At 44.6% G+C, this 19,591-nt stretch overlaps 1 protein-coding gene across 1 annotated transcript in view; it reads left to right on the top strand.

Annotated features, from left to right (window-relative positions):
• The first annotated feature begins 337 nt into the window (after positions 1-337).
• gfod1 (glucose-fructose oxidoreductase domain containing 1) overlaps positions 338-19,591 on the top strand; it is a 51,732-nt gene continuing 32,478 nt past the window's right edge. The window contains exon 1 of the mRNA XM_050056671.1: positions 338-590. Within this exon, the coding sequence (XP_049912628.1) occupies positions 338-590 (253 nt within the window). The remainder of the gene's footprint in view (positions 591-19,591) is intronic.

Genomic DNA, 19,591 nt, shown 5'->3' with positions numbered 1-19,591 from the left:
CGCTGATCGCTGTCAGACGTGGACGAGGTGCAGACCGGAATGGTGCATTTAAATTGTTCCTTTTAACGCAGAGGAAGACAGGCCCGGGGTTGAATCTGATTCTGGATTATTTACCGAGACATTACATGCCCGATCTGAGAGCGGGAGCGACGGGAGAATGCAGCACAGCGGGTGTTTGGCTGCAGGTGGATGGCCAACCTGACGGTCCCAGCCGCCGCGTCCCTCCCGTTCAGCCGCCGCCGCCGCCGCCGCAGCAGCAGGTCTGGCGTCATCCGAGGCTGTAGACCCCAAAGTGAGAACAGACCACAGGACTAGATCACACACATAAAGCCGAGCCATGCTGCCAGGGGTCGGCGTGTTCGGCACCAGCCTGACCGCCAGGGTGATCATCCCGCTGCTGAAGAACGAGGGCTTCGCCGTGAAGGCGCTGTGGGGCCGGACGCAGGAGGAGGCGGAGGAGCTGGCCAAGGAGATGAACGTGCCGTTTTACACCAACCGGATCGACGACGTGCTGCTGCATCAGGATGTGGATCTGGTGTGCATCAACCTGCCGCCGCCTCTGACGCGGCAGATCGCGGTGAAAACACTGGGTGAGTCCTGCTGCTGCTGCATGGTGGATGCTGCGGCCCTGGGGTGGTGATGGGGGGCGATGGACCACTGATGCTTGCATGTGTCAACTCTGTGTGTTTGTTACCTTGCAGTGGAGCAGACCCATAGGTGGGGCTGCAGATGGAGGCACCACCTCTTATATAGTGGAGTCAGGGTTGCAGCTGAAGTGCTCTTGAGCATGTGTGTGTGTGTGCAGTGGCTGCAGAGCCAAGCACGGGATGTGAAATGTGTGACCTCCTCTGTCAGGATGTAGTTTGGCCCACTAACCACTGAGACATGTCCTCCCTGTGTGATGTATGGTGGCCTGATTGTCCTCAGCATCACCACTGAGGAAACAAACCCTCAGCAGCACCGGCTGTGGGTCAGGGGACTCCCCCTCTGTGAAACAAAGCCCTTGGTTAAACACCAAACTTAACCTGTGTTAGTGAAACTGGCCGACACAGAGGAGGCCCGACTGAAACACACAAAGAGAGGTTGTTCTAGTTTAAATCTGGAGCAACGCAGCTTATTTTGGAGATGGCGTTCGGGAGCCGCTGTGAAAGAATGGAGGCAAGGACGACTGAGCTGTACTCCACACAGGCTTTATTTACCCCCGCAGTTTGGCAGCAGAGCTCAGCTGGCAGGGAGCTCTAATAGGTCAGGTTTGTGACTTGAAAACAAATGGGGCTAAAGATGCTTAGCGTCCAGGAAGGAGCTGGGTAATACCTGGAGACGTGTCACATCTAAGGTTGGAAACAGGGAGTTGGGCAGGGCTGCAAGAAGTGATGATCTCCAGTGATTCATCTGAGAATTTCTGTGATCAGGGTGACAGCAACCAACCAGACCAAACCCAAATTGAAGCTCTGTAGTCGTGGAGCTTTTAGTCATGACTCATGGGCTTCATCACTAGATCCCAATCCCATAGCTACTGACCAAACTCCATCTGCTGCTGAAGCTCATGTGATGTGACCCAGAGCACCAAAGTGGCTACTGAATAATAGACCGGGGCGGCTGTGGCTCAGAGGTAGAGCGGGTCGTCCACCAATTGGAAGATCGACTGGACGATCCCCGGCTCCTCCAGTCGACATGTCAAAGTATCCTTGAATCCCTACTGAACCTCAAATTGCTCCTGATGGCTGTCCCATCAATGTGTGAGTGTGTTTCCAAGGTCAAGATCAAACTTTGAAGCTCAAGAGTAGATTAGCATGGCGGCTGCAGTGTCTGTTGTGCAACATCCGCTGGTTATTGTACTGAGATTTATCTTCAATTAAGCAGAATGCTTCAAATATTGGAAGCGATGCTCCTCCTGTCAATTACCATCGCGTCAGCTGTCACACCTCTGGGAGCAGCTCGTCCTGACAGCAACAGGAGTGCCTGCGTTAGCACTATCTCTCAGTGTGTGAGCTGCAGAGGGACTCATATGGAAGATGCTGTCACTGAATTCAGCCAGTGTGTTCTGAGGAAGCTCGTTTTGACTTAAGCTGACTGTCATCATGGTGTGGCACCAGAGTTTTGACGCGTAGTTAAAAATTGTGGGCGATATGGCCTTAGAATATTATCATGAGATTTCAGGGTATTTTTGCATTAACAGTATCCTTGACCTTTCCTCTGCACCTTTATGCTCGGCCATTTCTCCTCTAATCATCACACTGTAACCTGTGACAGGCTGTTATGATACCACAGCTATCACACATTCACATATATGGAGCTTTTTGTCAATACACAAGCATGAGGAGAGTGAGCGCTAAGTCACTAAAAGAGTCTGAGAAGTCCGGGGCTGTTCATAAAACATTCAGGACACCACAGTTTATTCCACACTACTGAAGCGAAGTAATTTCGCTTTCAGAAATGCTTGTTGTTGCCGTGGGTAACAGTATGACGTCAATATGTCAACAAGTCGAAATATTGCGTATATCACGATAGTTGGCATCGTACGTTTAAACTATTAATACGTTACATTTGAACATTTCAAACCCATCATTTCATAATTTCTAAAGAGACGTAGCGCTGATTAGTTGTTTCGATACTGATACCAGTTTCGGAAATGCCTCCGACTCGGCCTAAAATTCTAGATCGGGTATCAGTGAGTATGCTAGTCCCTGGACCGATCTGATACCACATAATTTTTCATGATTAATCTTTAAAGTAGTTTCACATCCACATTTAAGGGAAGTTTTTTGTTTTTAAATTGAGTAATTTTAGCTGTTAGCAAAATGTCAGACATTTGGCAATATTTTACACTGGACATTCCCACCAGTTTAGGGTTCAACCTGAGCCACGCCGTACAACGATAGCAACCATTTCACATCCATGCAGGGTTAGGAGTATACTGCTGTTATTTATGTATTCATTCTTACCTCTGTGGTATCGGATCGGTACTTAGTATTGGCCGTAATGCAAGTACAGGAATCAGAATTGGTCTGTGGAAGTGAAAGATGGTGTTGGATCATCTCTAGTTCTGATTACATGTATGTGAGCTGATTTTAGTCATGCGGAGGTGAAGGGGACGGTGGATGGCGTGACACTACTGGTTGTTTTTAGCGAGTCATCACTGAGTTTCCAGGAACTTTTCCAGCCACCAATTATGGGTGTTTTTTAGTGACCTGTCTCTGTTCTTCCAGCTAATATAGTGCCATGAAAATCACTTGTCTTTTCCCCAGACACTACTGCACTTCCTGCTGAGGTAGTGCCACAAAAAGCGGTTGTTTTTACAGACACATCGATGGCTTCTCCGGCCAGGACTGTGCCACCAAAACCTTGCTCTTGATCTTTTCCTTACTATAACCAACTAGTTTTTGTGCCTAAAAATACCCACATGTTAACTACAGTGATGTTGAAACGTAAAGAACCATATCAACGTATGTTTGCAGAAATGCCAGCCTTTCTCCTGATGACTGGGATGGTTTCCAAAGGGCGTACACATATTGGCATGGTTGAAAAAGTATCCATAAAATATTCTGTGACTCCCAGTGTAAACGTATAACTTCTGCCTCAGCATCCCAGCCTCAAGATAAGCCCTCTGTGGCTCCATTCATTCTTACACTGCTGCCACTGTTTGCTCGCTGGCTTCAGTAAATCCTGTGGAGTGGCAGTGTGAGCTAACAGGAGGGACGAGCCTGAAGTACAGTAGACTGTGTTTGTTTCCCATGATCGCACTAATGTCAATACTGTACACGCACGCACTAAATCATAGGCTACACTCACAATACACATGCAAACACACGCTCCACTGCCGATTAGGAATTAATGTCTGTGTTAATCCAGTCTGCATTCACGCATGTGTCGATGCTTGCAGAGTCCAAATGTAACCCTGTATGAAAGTTGCACAAGCCAGCTGATCCTGAGCCAGAATCACTAATCATGTCCCAGTGAACTTGACTCAACCTGCACACCAGCCGCTGCAGACTTGTCAATGACCATTCTTTCGCTCTTTCCTCTGGGCTCGTTTCCTCGGCTGCATTGTGCGAGCGCCGCCTGTTCTTTCCCACCCACCTCTCTCCCTGCGCCAAGTCTGGCTCCAGTCCTATTTGCATTCTGTTGGATGACAAACAGTGTTTGCAAATTCTGTTGAACCCAGTTTTTAATTAACAGAACAAGTCAGAACTGGTGACGCTATTTTACCCGCTGATAGATGCTTAAAAGTATTTATCATTGTCAGTATTTATGTTGCGCCAATGTACAAGCACGGGCCACTTTATTAGGTACACCTTGCTAGTGCCAGGTTGGACGCCGTTTTTAATTCTTGGTGTCATACATTCAACAAGGTGCTGGAAACATTCCTCAGAGATTTTGGTCCATATTGACATGATGACATCACACAGTTGATCCATGATGTGAATCTCCCGTTCCAGCACATCCCAAAGGTGCTCTATTGGACTGAGATCTGGTGACTGTGGAGGCCATTGGAGTACAGTGAACTCATTGTCATGTTTGAGATGATGTGAGCTTTGTGACATGGTGCGTTATCCTGCTGGAAGTAGCCATCAGAAGATGGGTACACTGTGGTCATAAAGGGATGGACACGGTCAGCAACAATACTCAGGTAGGCTGTGGTGTTTAAACCATGCTCAGCTGGTACTAAGAAAATCAAATCCTTTGACCTCTGGCATGATCACGGTGGTTTTCACAGGACAACCTTGGAAGAGAAACTAACAAAGTATTTTCTTTAGATGTCTTGATCTGACCCAAACCTCTCAGTCACACTGTAATAAAAGTCCACACATAGGAAGCAGACTCATACTGTACTGTTGTGAAATAAGGTCATCTGTATTCGACCACTGAAATCCCTTGGAATCATACGTCAGTCAAAATTTCAGTGTATTGCGTCACTATAATACATGAGACCTCTAGGGAAGTCACATACTCAGTGCCTGGACAGTACAAAGCTTACTTCCTCTTCTGTCAGGGTGTGTGAGCTGATCGTAATCTGCCTGTGGCTTATTGCTTACCTCACGAGCAGAGCTGATAAGTGTGGTCAGACTTCTTCTACAGAGGAATGTGAACTTTGGCTTTAAAGGCATTCAGTAGTTTGTATGAGTTATTTTTTAGTCTTAATTTGGATGTTACGCAGAGCTCCATGCAGAGTTAGACTGAATTAAAATGCAGCTGGCTCAGGTAATTCAGGATGTTCTTGCATTTTCAGCAACTATAGCAAATGTTACCTAGGCTTGTCTGTAGACTATGGGCCTTTCCAAAATCGGACCCTGCCCACTCTGACTTCGTCGTGAAGTGTAAGTCACCTTCATGTCTGTATGAAGCCCCCCCCTTATTAAGCAGCAAGCTTTGGGTCAAGCTTCATTCCCAGCAACAGAAAGAGGAACTGTCATAACTTTTCGTAACCATGGAGAAAAATAAAGCTTAATTTTCTGTTCTTCATATGTATCTGTTGCACTTGTATTTAATCTGAATCTTTATTTGTACGGAGCGTCTTCTGTGACGAACACACACGGTCAGTATGTCAGCACTGATGCAGGCTCACTGTTGGTTAGTTGGTTTGGGACGGCATTCAATGTGGCGGACCCTCTGTGTGAACATGGAAACAGAGTGAAAGTGGGGGCGGCTTGGGAAAGGCCCCATATGACGCCTTTTACTTCCCACGCATTTCCAGGCAGAATGTTTGACTCAAGGCGGGGCCAGAGGTTGGAAACTGGTTAGCCATCCCTGGTGCCCCCCCGACAAGAATCAGAAGGTGATAGGTGGTTGGTTTATTATGCCACAATTCCACTACACAGTACGGCAATGTTCTACTCAACTCAACTTGCTTTTCTTTGGATTACATTAGCAAAAGTTGTGGATAGAGCCTGCTTCTTTTCTTGGTACCGCCTCAGTCAAGGTTCAAAGTGACCTGAGGAGATGCTAGAAGGTGGAGTGAAAACACTGCAGACCAATGATTGGTCGGAGACACTGGACAGCCTGCCCAAGCCCGCCTTTTTTAAATAGCTGAGCTGTTTCTGTGACCGCAATTTTTTTATTCACTTGACCCAGATTTTTAAAATGGCAGCCCACAAAAATATGCCCTCAAAGTGCAGACATTGCTGCTGATGAAAGGACTCACCAAGTGTTGCATTGATGATGATGTCATGGCAGTTTCATCCAATGTTGCTATGGCAAACAGCTAAGAATCCTGCTTACAGTGAGGGGGTACTATCTGCAGTGTAAAACGAAAAAGAGAAAAGGACCTGGGGTCTCATTTATAAACATTGCGTACGCACAAAACGAGGCCTGAAAGAGGCGTACGCCACTTTCCACGGATAAGTTGTGATCTAACAAAACAGACTTGATGGTAGAAACTTTGACACATGCTTATGAACATTTTGGAGACGGGAAAGTGGCCACGCAGATGGTGAGGTGAAGCCTGATTGTAGAATTTGTTGAATATTTTTTGGCGCACACCGTTTTTTGGCTTTTTTTTAGTATGGATCATTTACACTGTTTTATAAACAAGACCCCTGGTACCAAAAGAAAGTTGAGCCGAGGCGACTGATGCAGTGGAAATGTGGCATTATAGTATTATGGATGGATTATTGAACAGGCCTACTGTGTAGAGGCCCAGGGCCCAGGGAGCAGAGCCTCTAAATTAAGTTACTGTTGTTGGAAGGTCTATCAAATGACGTCAAAGAGACACAAAACCAGATGCAAAATGACCAAATAGAGGCTTAAAATGACTTTAAATAGATGTCAAATGACTAAAGAAAGTTAAAATGGTTACAGAAAGAGACACAAAACTATAGACAACGAGATGTAAACTGACATAAAACAGACATCTAGTATAAAACTAAGTGCTAATGTTAACCACAGGGCCTTAGAGCAATGAGGAAGGTGGAAAAACACAGGTACAAGTCAACAACACACTCCACGTGTTGTTCAGGTTTTACCAGAGAAGGCTCGTCCACTCAAACCAGCAAACCAGTCTGTCTTGTTGAGCCGCGTCTCTCCTTCCATCGGGATCTCTTTCACCCTTTTTTCTCCTTTCTCTGTCTTACTACTGTGGCATTCCTGAGGCGTCTGATGTCACTCAGGCTTTCTTGGTGTGTCCCTACACACACACACACACCATTCTGCTTTCAAAGACAGTCTCGTGTGAGCTTGAAGGATTTCTTGGCCACCAGCTTGTGAAAGTGTGATTTCTTAAACCAGAGGAAGCTTCTTTGGTCTTTTTGAATACATTAGCATTTCCAATAGACTGCAGCCTGAGGTATTCACACTGGGTGCTGGATGTGTCAAAGCCTTACATACGATATATTTAGTGCAGCAGATTGTAAGTTTCTCCGCAGGATTAGTTATCTGTATTTTACTGATGGTTAATAAAAGCAGTAGCTCTTGCATGATTTCAGAGCTGCAGTTTCTTCTTGGGATCAAGGCGTATAAAGATATACACTAGAGAAGCAGGAATCGTAAACCTTATGAAAATTAAGAATGCTGGTGTCCCAGTTTCCCGTCTTATAGGTTTACAGCAGTGATTCTCAACTTACGGCCTGTGGGCCAAATCTGGGCCATAATAGAGTGCTGGTTGGTCCGCCGACCATTTACTGAGTGGCAATGAAAATAAATTTATTCACACTGGGAAGCTTTTTTCTACTTTAAATGTAAATAAGGTGCTGGAGTGCATAGAAAGCATCAACCAACCAACCTGGTCTCACTCTGATGTCGTTGAATACTGGCGCTTGGTCAGTGGCTTCCGGCGTCAGACACAGACGAAAAAAGCCGTCCTTTCATGTCAGCATGATACGAGGCCAGTGGCCGTTATTGTGTAACAGCACTCAGTGGTGTCAGGGGGGAAATGCAGGGGGACAACAACATAAGTTGGGGTCTTAAGTCCAACTAGGGAGGATGGGAGAGGTGGTGGATGGGTCCAAGAACCACGGACTTTCACCCAGGAGGCTGATGGTTGCTTCCTGTATGAATGTAAAGCCAAACCCTGTTCTTTTTTTCTAAATCCAACCACAGCCTTTTGTTGCTTAAATCTCACCATGTGCATGCGTTAGCCAAACGTAACCACGTGTGTTTGCTGTTGAAGGAAACAAACGTTGATTCGCAATGTTGTACCGACGCAGAGCGTTTATTTCGAATGACGCTGAATGCAGAAGTGTATTTTGAAAACACACAATGCATGTAACAGGCTGAAGTTGACAGGGCATCCCAGAACATCAACAACCAATGCACCCAGGGTACCTTGCATGTCGTATGCAGATGTGGAAAGTCAATGACCAAATGTCGATATGTGACAAGGTCGGAGTGAGAATGTGTTGCCCTGCCAGAGATCCGGGCAAAGCCTCAAATATCTTAAAATCCTTGAAACACCCCTGCGTACATGTGACTGTACGGGGGTGCTGTGACTGAAATTGCCTCCTGGCCAAGATACATTAGGACAGCAAATGTTGAAAAGGCAATTCCTCCATTATATATACTCAGAAATATTTGTATGTTTGTTAATGAGCCGGCCCCTGTAGTCTCCTATCATTTTGCAAAAGTGGCCACCGGGCAAAGCAAGTTTAGCGTCCCTGACTTACAGTATGGTTTCTGTTTTAAGGTATCATTCAGATGGCTGTGAAATGGTTCTCAGATCTCCAAAGTATTGAGCTCAAATGCTACAGGAAGTGGACAAGAGTTAACGGACATGTCTCGCAATACGGAAAATACACTTATTCAGCCTTAGAGATAGGGTAAGGAGCTCAGACATTCGGATCAGGATCCTCCTGGGTGCCTGTTGGAGATGTTAAGGACACGTCCCATTGGTAGGAGGCCCCGGGGCAGACCCAGAACACACTGGAGGGATTATATATCTCATCTGGCCTGGGAACACCTTGGGGTCCCCCAGGAGGAGCTGGAGACTGTTGCCGGGAGAGGGACATCTGGGGTGCTTTGCTAGGCCTTCCCCCAGTTAATCAATGAAACATTCGATTTCTAAAATGGCTGAAATCAGTGACAGAGTGCCCTTGCTTGTTTTGTACAACCAGCACTCCAAAGACATTAAGACATATTCAGTTTAGTAGTGCCGTGACTATTTCAGCTTGAGTTCTTACAGTGGTACGTTTTCATCACGCTGCTGTGTGTGTGTGTTTGGGGCAGCAGTGTGTGTGTACGTGAGTCCGATGCTGAGAGAGAATCTGATAGCAGAACTGAAATGTTGCACGAGCAACAGTTTCAGGTGCACTTTCTGTCCCTGTGTGCAGTTTGTTTTGCTGGTGGGAGGAGGAAGTGGTGGGAGGGGAGCCCTTGGGCCCAGCTCTGTGTGACCCCGGAGAGCTTTACAGTGATGAGCAACAGGCATGGAAGTGTGTCTTTTTATAGCCACTAGCACCACTTTGTGACGTTTGTGTAAAATCCCCCTCATCACTTTGTTCCATAATTTATCAGGTTGTGAAATTAGAACAAATTCTGTCATCACAAAGTAGAAATGTAGCGCAAACCACAAGGGAGGTGTAAAGGTCAAGCAGCACTTCACACTGCAGTAATGACTAATCCCACATGAATAGGAAACTGACTTTATTTTATTTGTTCTAGGCGTCAAAATCATCGGTCTGATTACTCATTATGAGCTGATTTGTTTAGCAATAGGGTAGAGTCAGTCCATCAAACCAGACCAAACACACACACACACACACACACACACAAATCAAAAGAGCTGCTGAAAGGCTTCCTCACACCTTTTTAAAGTATATCCAAAATGAAAGCGATCTATGTCTCATGTCAGTGATAGAGGCGATCAGGTATCAGGTCAGTGTGTGCTGAGCTGCTTGTCCCTGCAGACTGGACCAGAATGTGCTGTCTAAGAATAGCATCTAATATGTAATACTCATCCCACTCCAATGATATTCTGAAGCCAAGCAGAAGAGCAGTTTGGGTAATTACACATCCTCCATTGCTTCATGCATTTTCACACGTACCCTTAAAGGTCCAGTGTGAAGGATTTGTTTAAATTTGTGTATAATCATCTGAAAATAACAATTGTTGTGTTTTTGTAACCTTAGAATGAGTTGTTTCTATCTACATACGGAGCAGGCTCTCTGCCATGGAGTCTGCCGTTTTGTTTCTACAGTAGCCTAGAAGAGACAAATCACTGTCTCTTTTCACTTTGGGGCCACCGTAGTCCTCCTACACGCTTGTCACACTGGAGAAGTTTCAGTTGGTTGCAATCTGCAACCTCTCTGCTAGATGCCACTAAATCTTGGAGCATTTAGCAGCTAAAGAGTCAGATATTTCCCTCAGGAGTTGGTGGAGACCAAAACGGAGCTAAAATTTGAGTTTATATTTGACTTAAACTCACCGAGTAGCCAGAAACATGACTAAAGGCGGGTTTATACCTGTGTGTCAGCTCTAGAGCCTACCCTGCAGCCTGCACACGTGGCTTACACCCTTGTGTGCATTTATACTTGTGTGTTGTTTGTCTTTGTCACTATGCAGTTACAGAGTGCTGTGAAGTTTAGTTGATTCAAAACACACATTAAACTCACATTAAACACACATTAAACATGGCTTAATAGAGACAGTTTCAAACACAAGTACACAAATACGCTTCACTATAACTCGCAGCATTCACAGACAAACACTTGTCTTTATCTGGACACATTTTCCCCACAAATACAACATGCTAACGTTATTAGCAAGAGCCTATGGCATTTTACATAGTATAGATTAGCCTAGCAGCTAGCAGACTTTTACTCTACTCATATGAAACCAGGGACAACAGCAACATTTAACAAAGGTAACGTTACATAACATGGCTCCATTGCAACTCACAAGGTTCACTGACAAAACAACTGTGTTATACTAAACACGTTTTCCAAGCAAATACAACATGCTAACGTTATTAGCACAAGCCTATGGCATTTTACATTGTATAAATTAGCCTAGCAACGAGCGGAGATTTCCTCTGCTCATATGAAGCCAGGATAAATCACACACAAGACTTAAAATGCTATTTTAGTGGAGGCTTTATTGTCTTCACAGTTTATTGTTTCTTATCTGTGAAATTAAAGTAAATAAAAGCTTTGTTTGCACTGAGGGAAATGGTTTCAGCTGACAGAGACAGACAGGAGGTCTGTGTCGCTGTGATGTGTAGTTACATTTCTGCGTTGACACAGAGCCTACGGCGTACGCCACACACTTCTAGCAGGTCATAAGGTCAGAAATGATTGAGAGCGATTACTTTTGCATGTTTTTTTTAGGAAAGTCCTGCATAGTATATCTTTAAATCTACATAACCTGACATGCTGTCTGATAGTGCCCCTAAATCCTTATCATCTTACTGTCTGTGTTCTGAAACTTTGTTTGGCAGCTGTAAGTTTATATAATAATTCATATAATAATTTCACACAAACATCAGAGTATCTAATAAACGCAGCGGCAGTATTAACTAGATGAAGCTGAGAAAAAATGGATCAAGATGTCAGATGCTACGAGGCTGATTAACAGCAGGGCTTTCCCACAATGAGTTTATCCTAACTGGGGCGTCATGGAAACTTTAAATTAGGTTATGACACTGTTTTATTTAACTTCCATGCAGCTTGTGACCTCCTGTGATGAGCTGTCACATCCCTGACTCACTGACCTTGCACTCAAGACCTTTAAAAAAAGTGTCACATCCCAGTTTAGGTTTAATTTGGATGAATTTACATGTTTTAAAATGAGCACATGAATAAAGTGAGAGGCAAATGCAGCAGGTTAAGGTGCTTTGAATGATTTAGTGTCCCTGTAAATATGTGTACATGCCATGCAACAGTGATTTACCAAGGTGTCTCTTGATCCAGTCCTAATCTAGGTGAAAGCAAACAGCATATGATGTCTGCGTGACTCTTTGTCGCTGAGGTGCATTGAACAGTAGCGACGGTTCACCCGCAGTCTGATGAGCTCTCAGGCACCTGCTCTGAAGGGCCACCCAAAGGCAAGGAGCTATTTATAACCTGACTGCAAAGGGCACACTGGCGTCATCATAAATACACGTTCCCACCAGTGATGCTCTTATGCAACTGCACTTCCGACCGGTGGTGAGCTCTTTGGCAGCCCAGTCAACTTTGTTAAAGGGCTAGTACACCCAAAGTCAAATGTACATCTGTAATGTTAAGTGTCATAATTACACAAAATTTGTTTCAGTTGTTGTTACCTGACACGCTCAGGCCTCCGTAGTCGATATGTGGAACGTTTGATACCCAGTTTCTGAACCCCTTAAATCCCTTTTGCCCTTGTGCTCCATCGGAAAGGGCCTCGAGTTGACGGATGATTTTGTTTTTACCTCTTGCTGTCAGAGTATTCAGGAACAAACGGAGATCACCTCAAAAGATATCCACAGTGTGGGCCTCTTCAAATCAGCAGACATCACTAGAGTCCACAAATGAACAAATGAAGGGACATTCACAGCTTTTGATCGAAAAATTTCGAATTGAAATTCAAATGCGCACTTTTTCGTGGAAACTATAATGACCCATTTATTTTCCCATCTTTGGACATATTTGTGGGAACAACATTTAAGCTTGAACTCTCTGACTTTCTCACCATTGCAGATATTCGTTTTGTCTTGCAGCGTGCAACATGAGGCGAGAAACTGAGAGGCTTTTTAACATTTGGAAAAGCAATTTATCTCCCCAGGTGCACTGACTTACAGCCTTAAGAGCTAACTACAATTAAAGTATGATTTATCAGACTTAACGTAACCAGGCTTGAAAGGACATTCCAGCCCAGACAGACAGGCTGCATTAACTCCATTTTCTTCATTGTGACTTCCCCTGTATTCACCACTCTGATGGATTAGGGTCTTCGGGTCGAGCTGTGTTTCCGAGCCGGTTTGGAGACAAATCAACGGCTTCAGACGGAGTCAGCCAAGAGAATGAGATACAGAGGTACGCTGCCATTCCCAGGCCTTTTTTCTCACTGTCGCCGCTTGTTTTTTTGTTTTTTTTCTTTCACCACCAGTTTCCCACTGGTTCACGTTCATGTTCTCCTGGACGTCCATTAGTATGCTAATGACGGTGTGTGTGTGAATGAGTGCGCGGCTGAGTGTGCGGGAGAGAGGATGGCGAGGAGAAGTGAGGAAGAAAAGCGGAGAGAGAGCTTGTCTTCCTGTGAAATTGCCTTTGTGTGTCAGATGAATGGCTGGATGGGGGAGGCTCTTTCAGCCCGCCGCCACGCTGCGTTGACAAGTGAGCATTCCTGAAGAAAACAGGGAAAGTAACAGACCTCCCTGTCCCCGCCCCTTCAAAGTGATGCTTTTCTTCTGCATGGACCCATAAGGAACTGCTGTGTGGCGGTGAACTTGGGGTGCAGGCTTTGGATGAGGAATCCCATTGTGTTATTAAATCCTGGGGCAAGAGAGAGGGCAAGCTTTTGATATGGAATTATTCCCAATAAATATAAAGGACGGGATTGGAGGCAGGCTTTTAATAATGAATAATTCTGTATAATTAGACTGGAATCTTAATGAGGATTTTCTTTTCTGTTATTAAATTTGAGCAGAGGAAAGACTGCTTTCTTCTTGTGGATTATTCTGTTAGATGTGGATTGATTTTTAGCTGCAACCAGCCGCTCTGTAGCAGCTTTGGTTGGTCCACAGATATTCCCCCACCCCTGAGCGGCCACAGTTTTTCCCTGCGGAGGCTGACGTGTGCATGGAGGTCACAGCTTTTGTGAATTTGCACTTGTGCCTTTGCAGTTTGCCTTTATTTTGATAGTGGACAGAGGTGACAGGAAATGAAGGGAGTGAAGGAGAAAGGATGACCTGCAGCAAAGGTCCTCAGCCAGACTTAAACTACGTGGATGGTGTCTTAAACCTCCAGAGTTCCCTGAGACATGAAGGGCTTTAAGTAATATTTAATTTCTCATCTAAGGGTCTGTTAGGAAGGGGGTGGTGCAAAAAGGTTTCACCAAGCCTGTGGAGCAACACTGGAGGAATAAACAGAATTCTTCTTGAAGATATCCCTCCTTCGTTTTTTTGTAATGCTGAAATCAGACTGACAGTTGCTAGTTTTATTCTGTGTAGTGTGAAAGAGATCCTACACCTCATGATGTCCCAACAAAAAGACGAGCATGTCAGATTTTTTCCCCTCCTTATTTTGACAACAGTGTGTATTCTGTATATTCCTACGCTGACCCATAGGAGCACATTGTGGTCTTCTGTGCCCGGCTGCAAGCTGGCAAAGCATACGAACGTGTAACTGTGACTGTCACCCTCAGCTGTTATAGAGTTAGTGACACTCACATACTCACCCTCTTTGTACAGACTGCAAACAGACAAGACAGAGCTTACCTCCACCTCGCAGTGGCAGGCTTTACTTTCATAAAACCGTGATTAAATATACATACATCTCTCGGCCAAGTCACAGCAAGAGTTTATGATTAAGTGACCATCTTAAAAACCCCCAAAAAAGTGGTTTAATCCTGGTATACCATCCTCCAAAACCTCCCACTGACAGTGGACACCATGGCGATTATAGTGACGTAATAATGATTTGATTCACATCATTTTTGTACATTTAAAGAAATTTCCAAATAATGCTAAGCCCTACCAGCAATTATGAAAAATTTATTTGTATGGATGAATAATTGCTTATAATAGAGACACATGTTTGAGTCATTTTGTGGTAGTAGAAGTTTTAGTGTTGGTCCGCTTTGTTGCCTCTGTTCTTCATTGTGTTGCGACTCGCAGCTGCGTTAACTTACGAACAGTTTTGAGCATCAAGGACACAAAACAAGACAGATTTTCACTGCTTTGATTTTCGACATAATCCCCCTCAAGGGCAGCACACTTGCTCCAGCTGTGCTGAAGCGCCTTTATCCCACTGGAAAAGTACTCTTCAGGTCGGGACCCTAAGGACGCATTCACACCAGGATAGTCTGGGGGACTCGTTTCGATTGGGCGAGGAATGCCGAAAAATTTCACACCTTCATTTGGTTCGGTTCACTTTCACACTGCACTTTTTAAAGCGGACCAAACCACCTGGACAACATCACGCAGTTACAACAGCTGCTTGTTTGGGGGCGGTATTGCCCGAAACGACCACTGACCAGGAAGAAAAAAAGCATGAAGATGAAGAAAACCCAGCTTATTGATTAGCCAGGACCGAAAATGGAAATCCATCCCCTTCAGCTGGCTTGGTCACCACAAAAACACCAAACACCAAAATGCACTGTGCTCAACGTCACTCCCTCTCTTTGGGTCGCTGGATAGTCCGTTTGCATTTCCCGCTATAAGCGAACTGCACCAGGGTTCACTTGCAAGTGAGCCGAGACCCTCCAGTTTTCAAGCGCACCAGAGTTCCCTCGTTTGGTCCGCACTAGAGTTCAAATGAGCGTTCACACCACTCCAAACGAACCAAACTATCCGTGGAAGCAGAACAGGGTTCATTTAAAGCGGACCAAATAGCGCCAGTGTGAATGCGTCCTAAGACTCATCTTCAGCTCTCTCCCTGCCACGCTTGAATTCTTGTTCCCAGGGTTTGACTCTGGCACATGAAGGGTCATTGTCATGTCAAGCATTGAGCATATATTGGTGGTTTTCAGATGGTGACATTTACTTTGAGATGAAGATATTTGATCACAGTGCAATATTCCGATTTCTCAATTTTAAACAAATTGCTATGAAACAAAAGAAACATGATCATGGTGAATGATAATAAGGAAAGGTGGTCGTTTATAAAGAATCATTTGGCTCACCTAGCGAGGCTCAAAACCTTTCAGCCACTGCTTTTCCACCTTAAAATACTTCAATGATGAGACTGCTAAAACACACCCACTTACTGCGTGTGTGTGCGTGTGTGTGTGTGTGTGTGTGTGTGTGTGTGTTTGTGTGTGTGTAGGTGACTGAGCTAACCGCAGCATGCCAAAACAAAGATACCTGCGTAATCAGCTGTGGTATTGAGAAATCACTTGTGAAATACTTCTGTCTTGCTCAAACACATTAAGTAGTGTTTGTCTACCAGCAGCATGTGCTCCGCCTCCTCCTCTTCCTCCTCTTCCTCCACATGCGTATGATCATTTTCTATAATGTGGTACTGACGAGTGCACTGGGTCATGAACTTTATCTGGCTCTTTATTTTCAGTCGTGTGCTTGTCCTGTGTATTCCCAAGGTGACGCTGTTCCATTATAGGAGCGCTCAGATGTCCTTTATGTGCCAGTGTTCAGGAATAGGCTTGTCTGTGTTTCTTAATTGGCCATGTGGGACTGAGGACAAGAGGCAGCTGCAGATCTGAGAGCAGGGAGGTGACGCTACTGTCTGTCAGGACCTCTGATCGAGCGGCCTTGTTCTTACCCTCACACTGACGCTGCGTTGTATGGGCTTGTTCTTTCAGATTTAAGTGCTGTGTTGGATAGGATGTGAATGATGAGAATCAAAAACATTCATCAGAGGATGTGAGAATGAATTCAGCATTCATAGACACAAGTTTTAAGCTGCTACAGTCAAGCAGCTGCAACAGGAAGTGATGTTTTGGTATCTTCACCGCAGCGAAGTGTGTCTTGCTTCCTGTTGTGCGTGCGGTAAGAAGAAACTGCTTGTGTGACATTGAGGATTCTTCTCGATCACTTCCTGCTAACAAAATGTGGTTTCACCATTTCTCTCTCTGAGATCACGTGCAAAAGATGTGGAATAATCTGCAAAGTCAGAGATGTGAGGATGGAAAGATGGAGCAGTAGAGAGAGTCATCCCCCCTCTCTCCGTACTTCTAAAATATCATCTTGTTTCAGGCTCATGTTACTGAATGGCTCATATCTCTTTCCATCCCATTTTTGCCAGGGAGAGCGCCCAGCGTATTCTCATGCATGACTCAGTCACACTGTGGCACAGGGCCGAGTATATTCCTGCAGTTTTCCACTGACTCAACGAGCCTGTAAGTCAGTCACAGGGATGTAACCTGGAGCACAAACAACAGGCTCAGTAGAGACGAATGATGCTGATGTCCTTTGTGCAGGTGCATGAAGCAGCCACCTAAATTATAATCAATAATATTAATCTCATGTCTGTAACGCCTGCTGTTGCTGCTGGAGAGGATCCTAATGAGAGCAGTGAGACTGAACCAAAACAGCCAATTCACAAGCCATAAAACCCAAACACTGAGTTGATCAGGCTATCAGTGGCCCCTCTCACATTACAGGTAGTCATTTAATACACTGTTAATAGAAAAACATTGATTAATGCAGTTTGAATTGTGGAGCTGGTGTCTGGACTTGGTTCGTCTAGCTTAGCTGGAGACAGGAAGACAAACAAGTGAGGACCCATCTGACGTTTAACCCCTGACATGTTCACAAATTCCCAACCATGGCCACCAGGGGGCACATGGAAATATTGTGGTGTCGCTCAAAATAAATCGAAAGTAAAAAAAAACTATTTGAACAGAAAGTTGATAATATATCCATATCTTGAGGCAGCTGTAACTTGGAAACTTGTTTGTCTAAACAGCTTAAAGTAATGCGTAAATGCTTAAAAAGTAGCTAGAAATAGCGAATATATAGCTAAAATATTAAGCTAACTAAAGAAATTAATATGCAGTTGAAATATTTAGCTAATAGTAATAGCTACAGTAATGGTAGAAATAGCTAAATGTCTATGTTTTGCGAGTCGCTACAGTCGCTAACTGTAGCATCACATGGTTAGCGGTTATTAATAAGTTTAAGAACAGAGTTGAGGCCTTTTAAAAACTGGGTGTTGGATGTTAGCCGCTGCTGCTAATTAGCTCGTGCTAACACTCTGGAGACAGTCCTTCAGTGCTGTGTCTAACCTGTTTAACAGCTGCGAGAAGTTTGTCGACCTGGTGGGGTGTCGGTTGGTCGGGGATCAGACCCTCTGGCACTGTAAAAGACGTCCACACCGTGACATGTTGTTGTTCTCTGTGTTTATTGGCAGCTTTCAAACCAAGTTTAAAGGTACATGTGCCGCCACATGCTGTCAGGTGTGTAGATGCTGCCAGTGGTGTTGTGGTAGTTGATGAGGTGGGTGTACTACTAGGTAGATAGGTAGGTTACCGATGAGGAAGTGGGCCTACTCTCCTATATATTACAATGGCTGTTTAGTAGTGATGGCCAAATGAAGCTTCATGAAGCATTTTCTTTATTTTATGAGCCCACTAGATGGCGCTCATGGTTTAAAGAGAGAGGCTCAAAGAATTCAGTGTGCTTTCGACCTTTCCTTGAACAAAAAGCGCCATCTAGTGGTCTTACAAAATAAAGACGGCGCTTCATGAAGCTTCATTTGGCCATCACTACTGTTTAGCTGATAGATGGGTATATTGTCACTGGATAGAAAAAGAAGTGGGTATACCCCGTGTACCTGAGTATACCTTCCACTACACCACTGGATGCTGCCATTGTTAAGTCAGTGAAAGCAGTCTGGCTTCGTATTATCGGCGCTATTTATAATTTGAGTTATCGAAAAAATGCACAATAATAAAACTGTCCCATTATTGGACGATAATTTATCAGCTCGATATATATCGTGCATCCCTATAGTACATACCAAAAGAAAGAGAATTAGAGAGTGTGTGTGTTAGAAAGAGGAAACGAGAGACAGACGGAGAGATAAACTCTCTTGCTAACCATAGGCCATCTATCATAAGGGAGTTTGTTCCAGAGTGAGGGTCCATAATAACTGAATGCACCAGTATTTAATTTAACCTACAACCACATTTTCTTTACAGTTTTTACATCTCTGTTTCATTCACAAGATAAAGTGTGTTATAAGGAGAGCATGAGAGGTGTTAGCTGTTGTTTTTTAACTTAAGACGAAGCCTCTGCATCGAGTCTGCTTATGTTTAGGGCCTAGAATTTGGTGCAACACCCCTGAGGAGGAATGACGTAAGAACATGCAAACATGCACTTAAATTAAATACGATATACAACCCAAGGGCTGCACAGTGAAAATCTGAAATGACAGAAATCATAATGAGAAGCCTAGAGATGAAGCTGAGGTCAGTGTGTATGGCTGGGATCCGCCGGTCACATTAGATCAGCATGGAAAGATGCAAATAGGTAACTTTGCATATACTAGAAGATAAGCTTTACTGTATCTACTCAGCTATTCAAATCCACACCAGCAGCCATAACCTGAGTTCATCTTATTATTCTTAGAATGACACGTGTCACACGTCAGTGACGGCTTCATACCACAGCACATCTCTGAGGAAACTCTGATGAGGTCACGAAGGAGCCTCATCGCCTTTTTCTTTCCTGTATTTGGTTGTTTGCTGCACAGTCATTGCTCAAGTCCTTTGCATTTTCCACCTTGTTTATCTCACACCCCAGAAGAGCCGTGCATCAATGAATCATTGTGTCGCTGCCCCGTCTGTTAGCCAGCCAGAGTGAGTTATATCCTCCAAAGCAGCCGGTAGACACGCTGCCAAGATCCAATTGTGCCGGAAACAAACGGCCAAAATCAGGTATGAAAGGCAGTATTTCAACTGCTCACGTCGACTCAAAGGGCAGGAATGTGTCAATAGTCAATGGAGGTCATCTCGGTTGATTTACGTAACATCATTGTTGATCTCATGTTGGTGATTCAGAGCCTCGGACCGCGGGGCCTTC

Source organism: Epinephelus moara, chromosome 11 (assembly GCF_006386435.1).
Source record: "Epinephelus moara isolate mb chromosome 11, YSFRI_EMoa_1.0, whole genome shotgun sequence".
Classification (NCBI taxonomy): domain Eukaryota; kingdom Metazoa; phylum Chordata; class Actinopteri; order Perciformes; family Serranidae; genus Epinephelus; species Epinephelus moara.
Note: the sequence above shows the minus strand (reverse complement) of the source record. Positions and strands in the feature narration are given on the sequence as shown.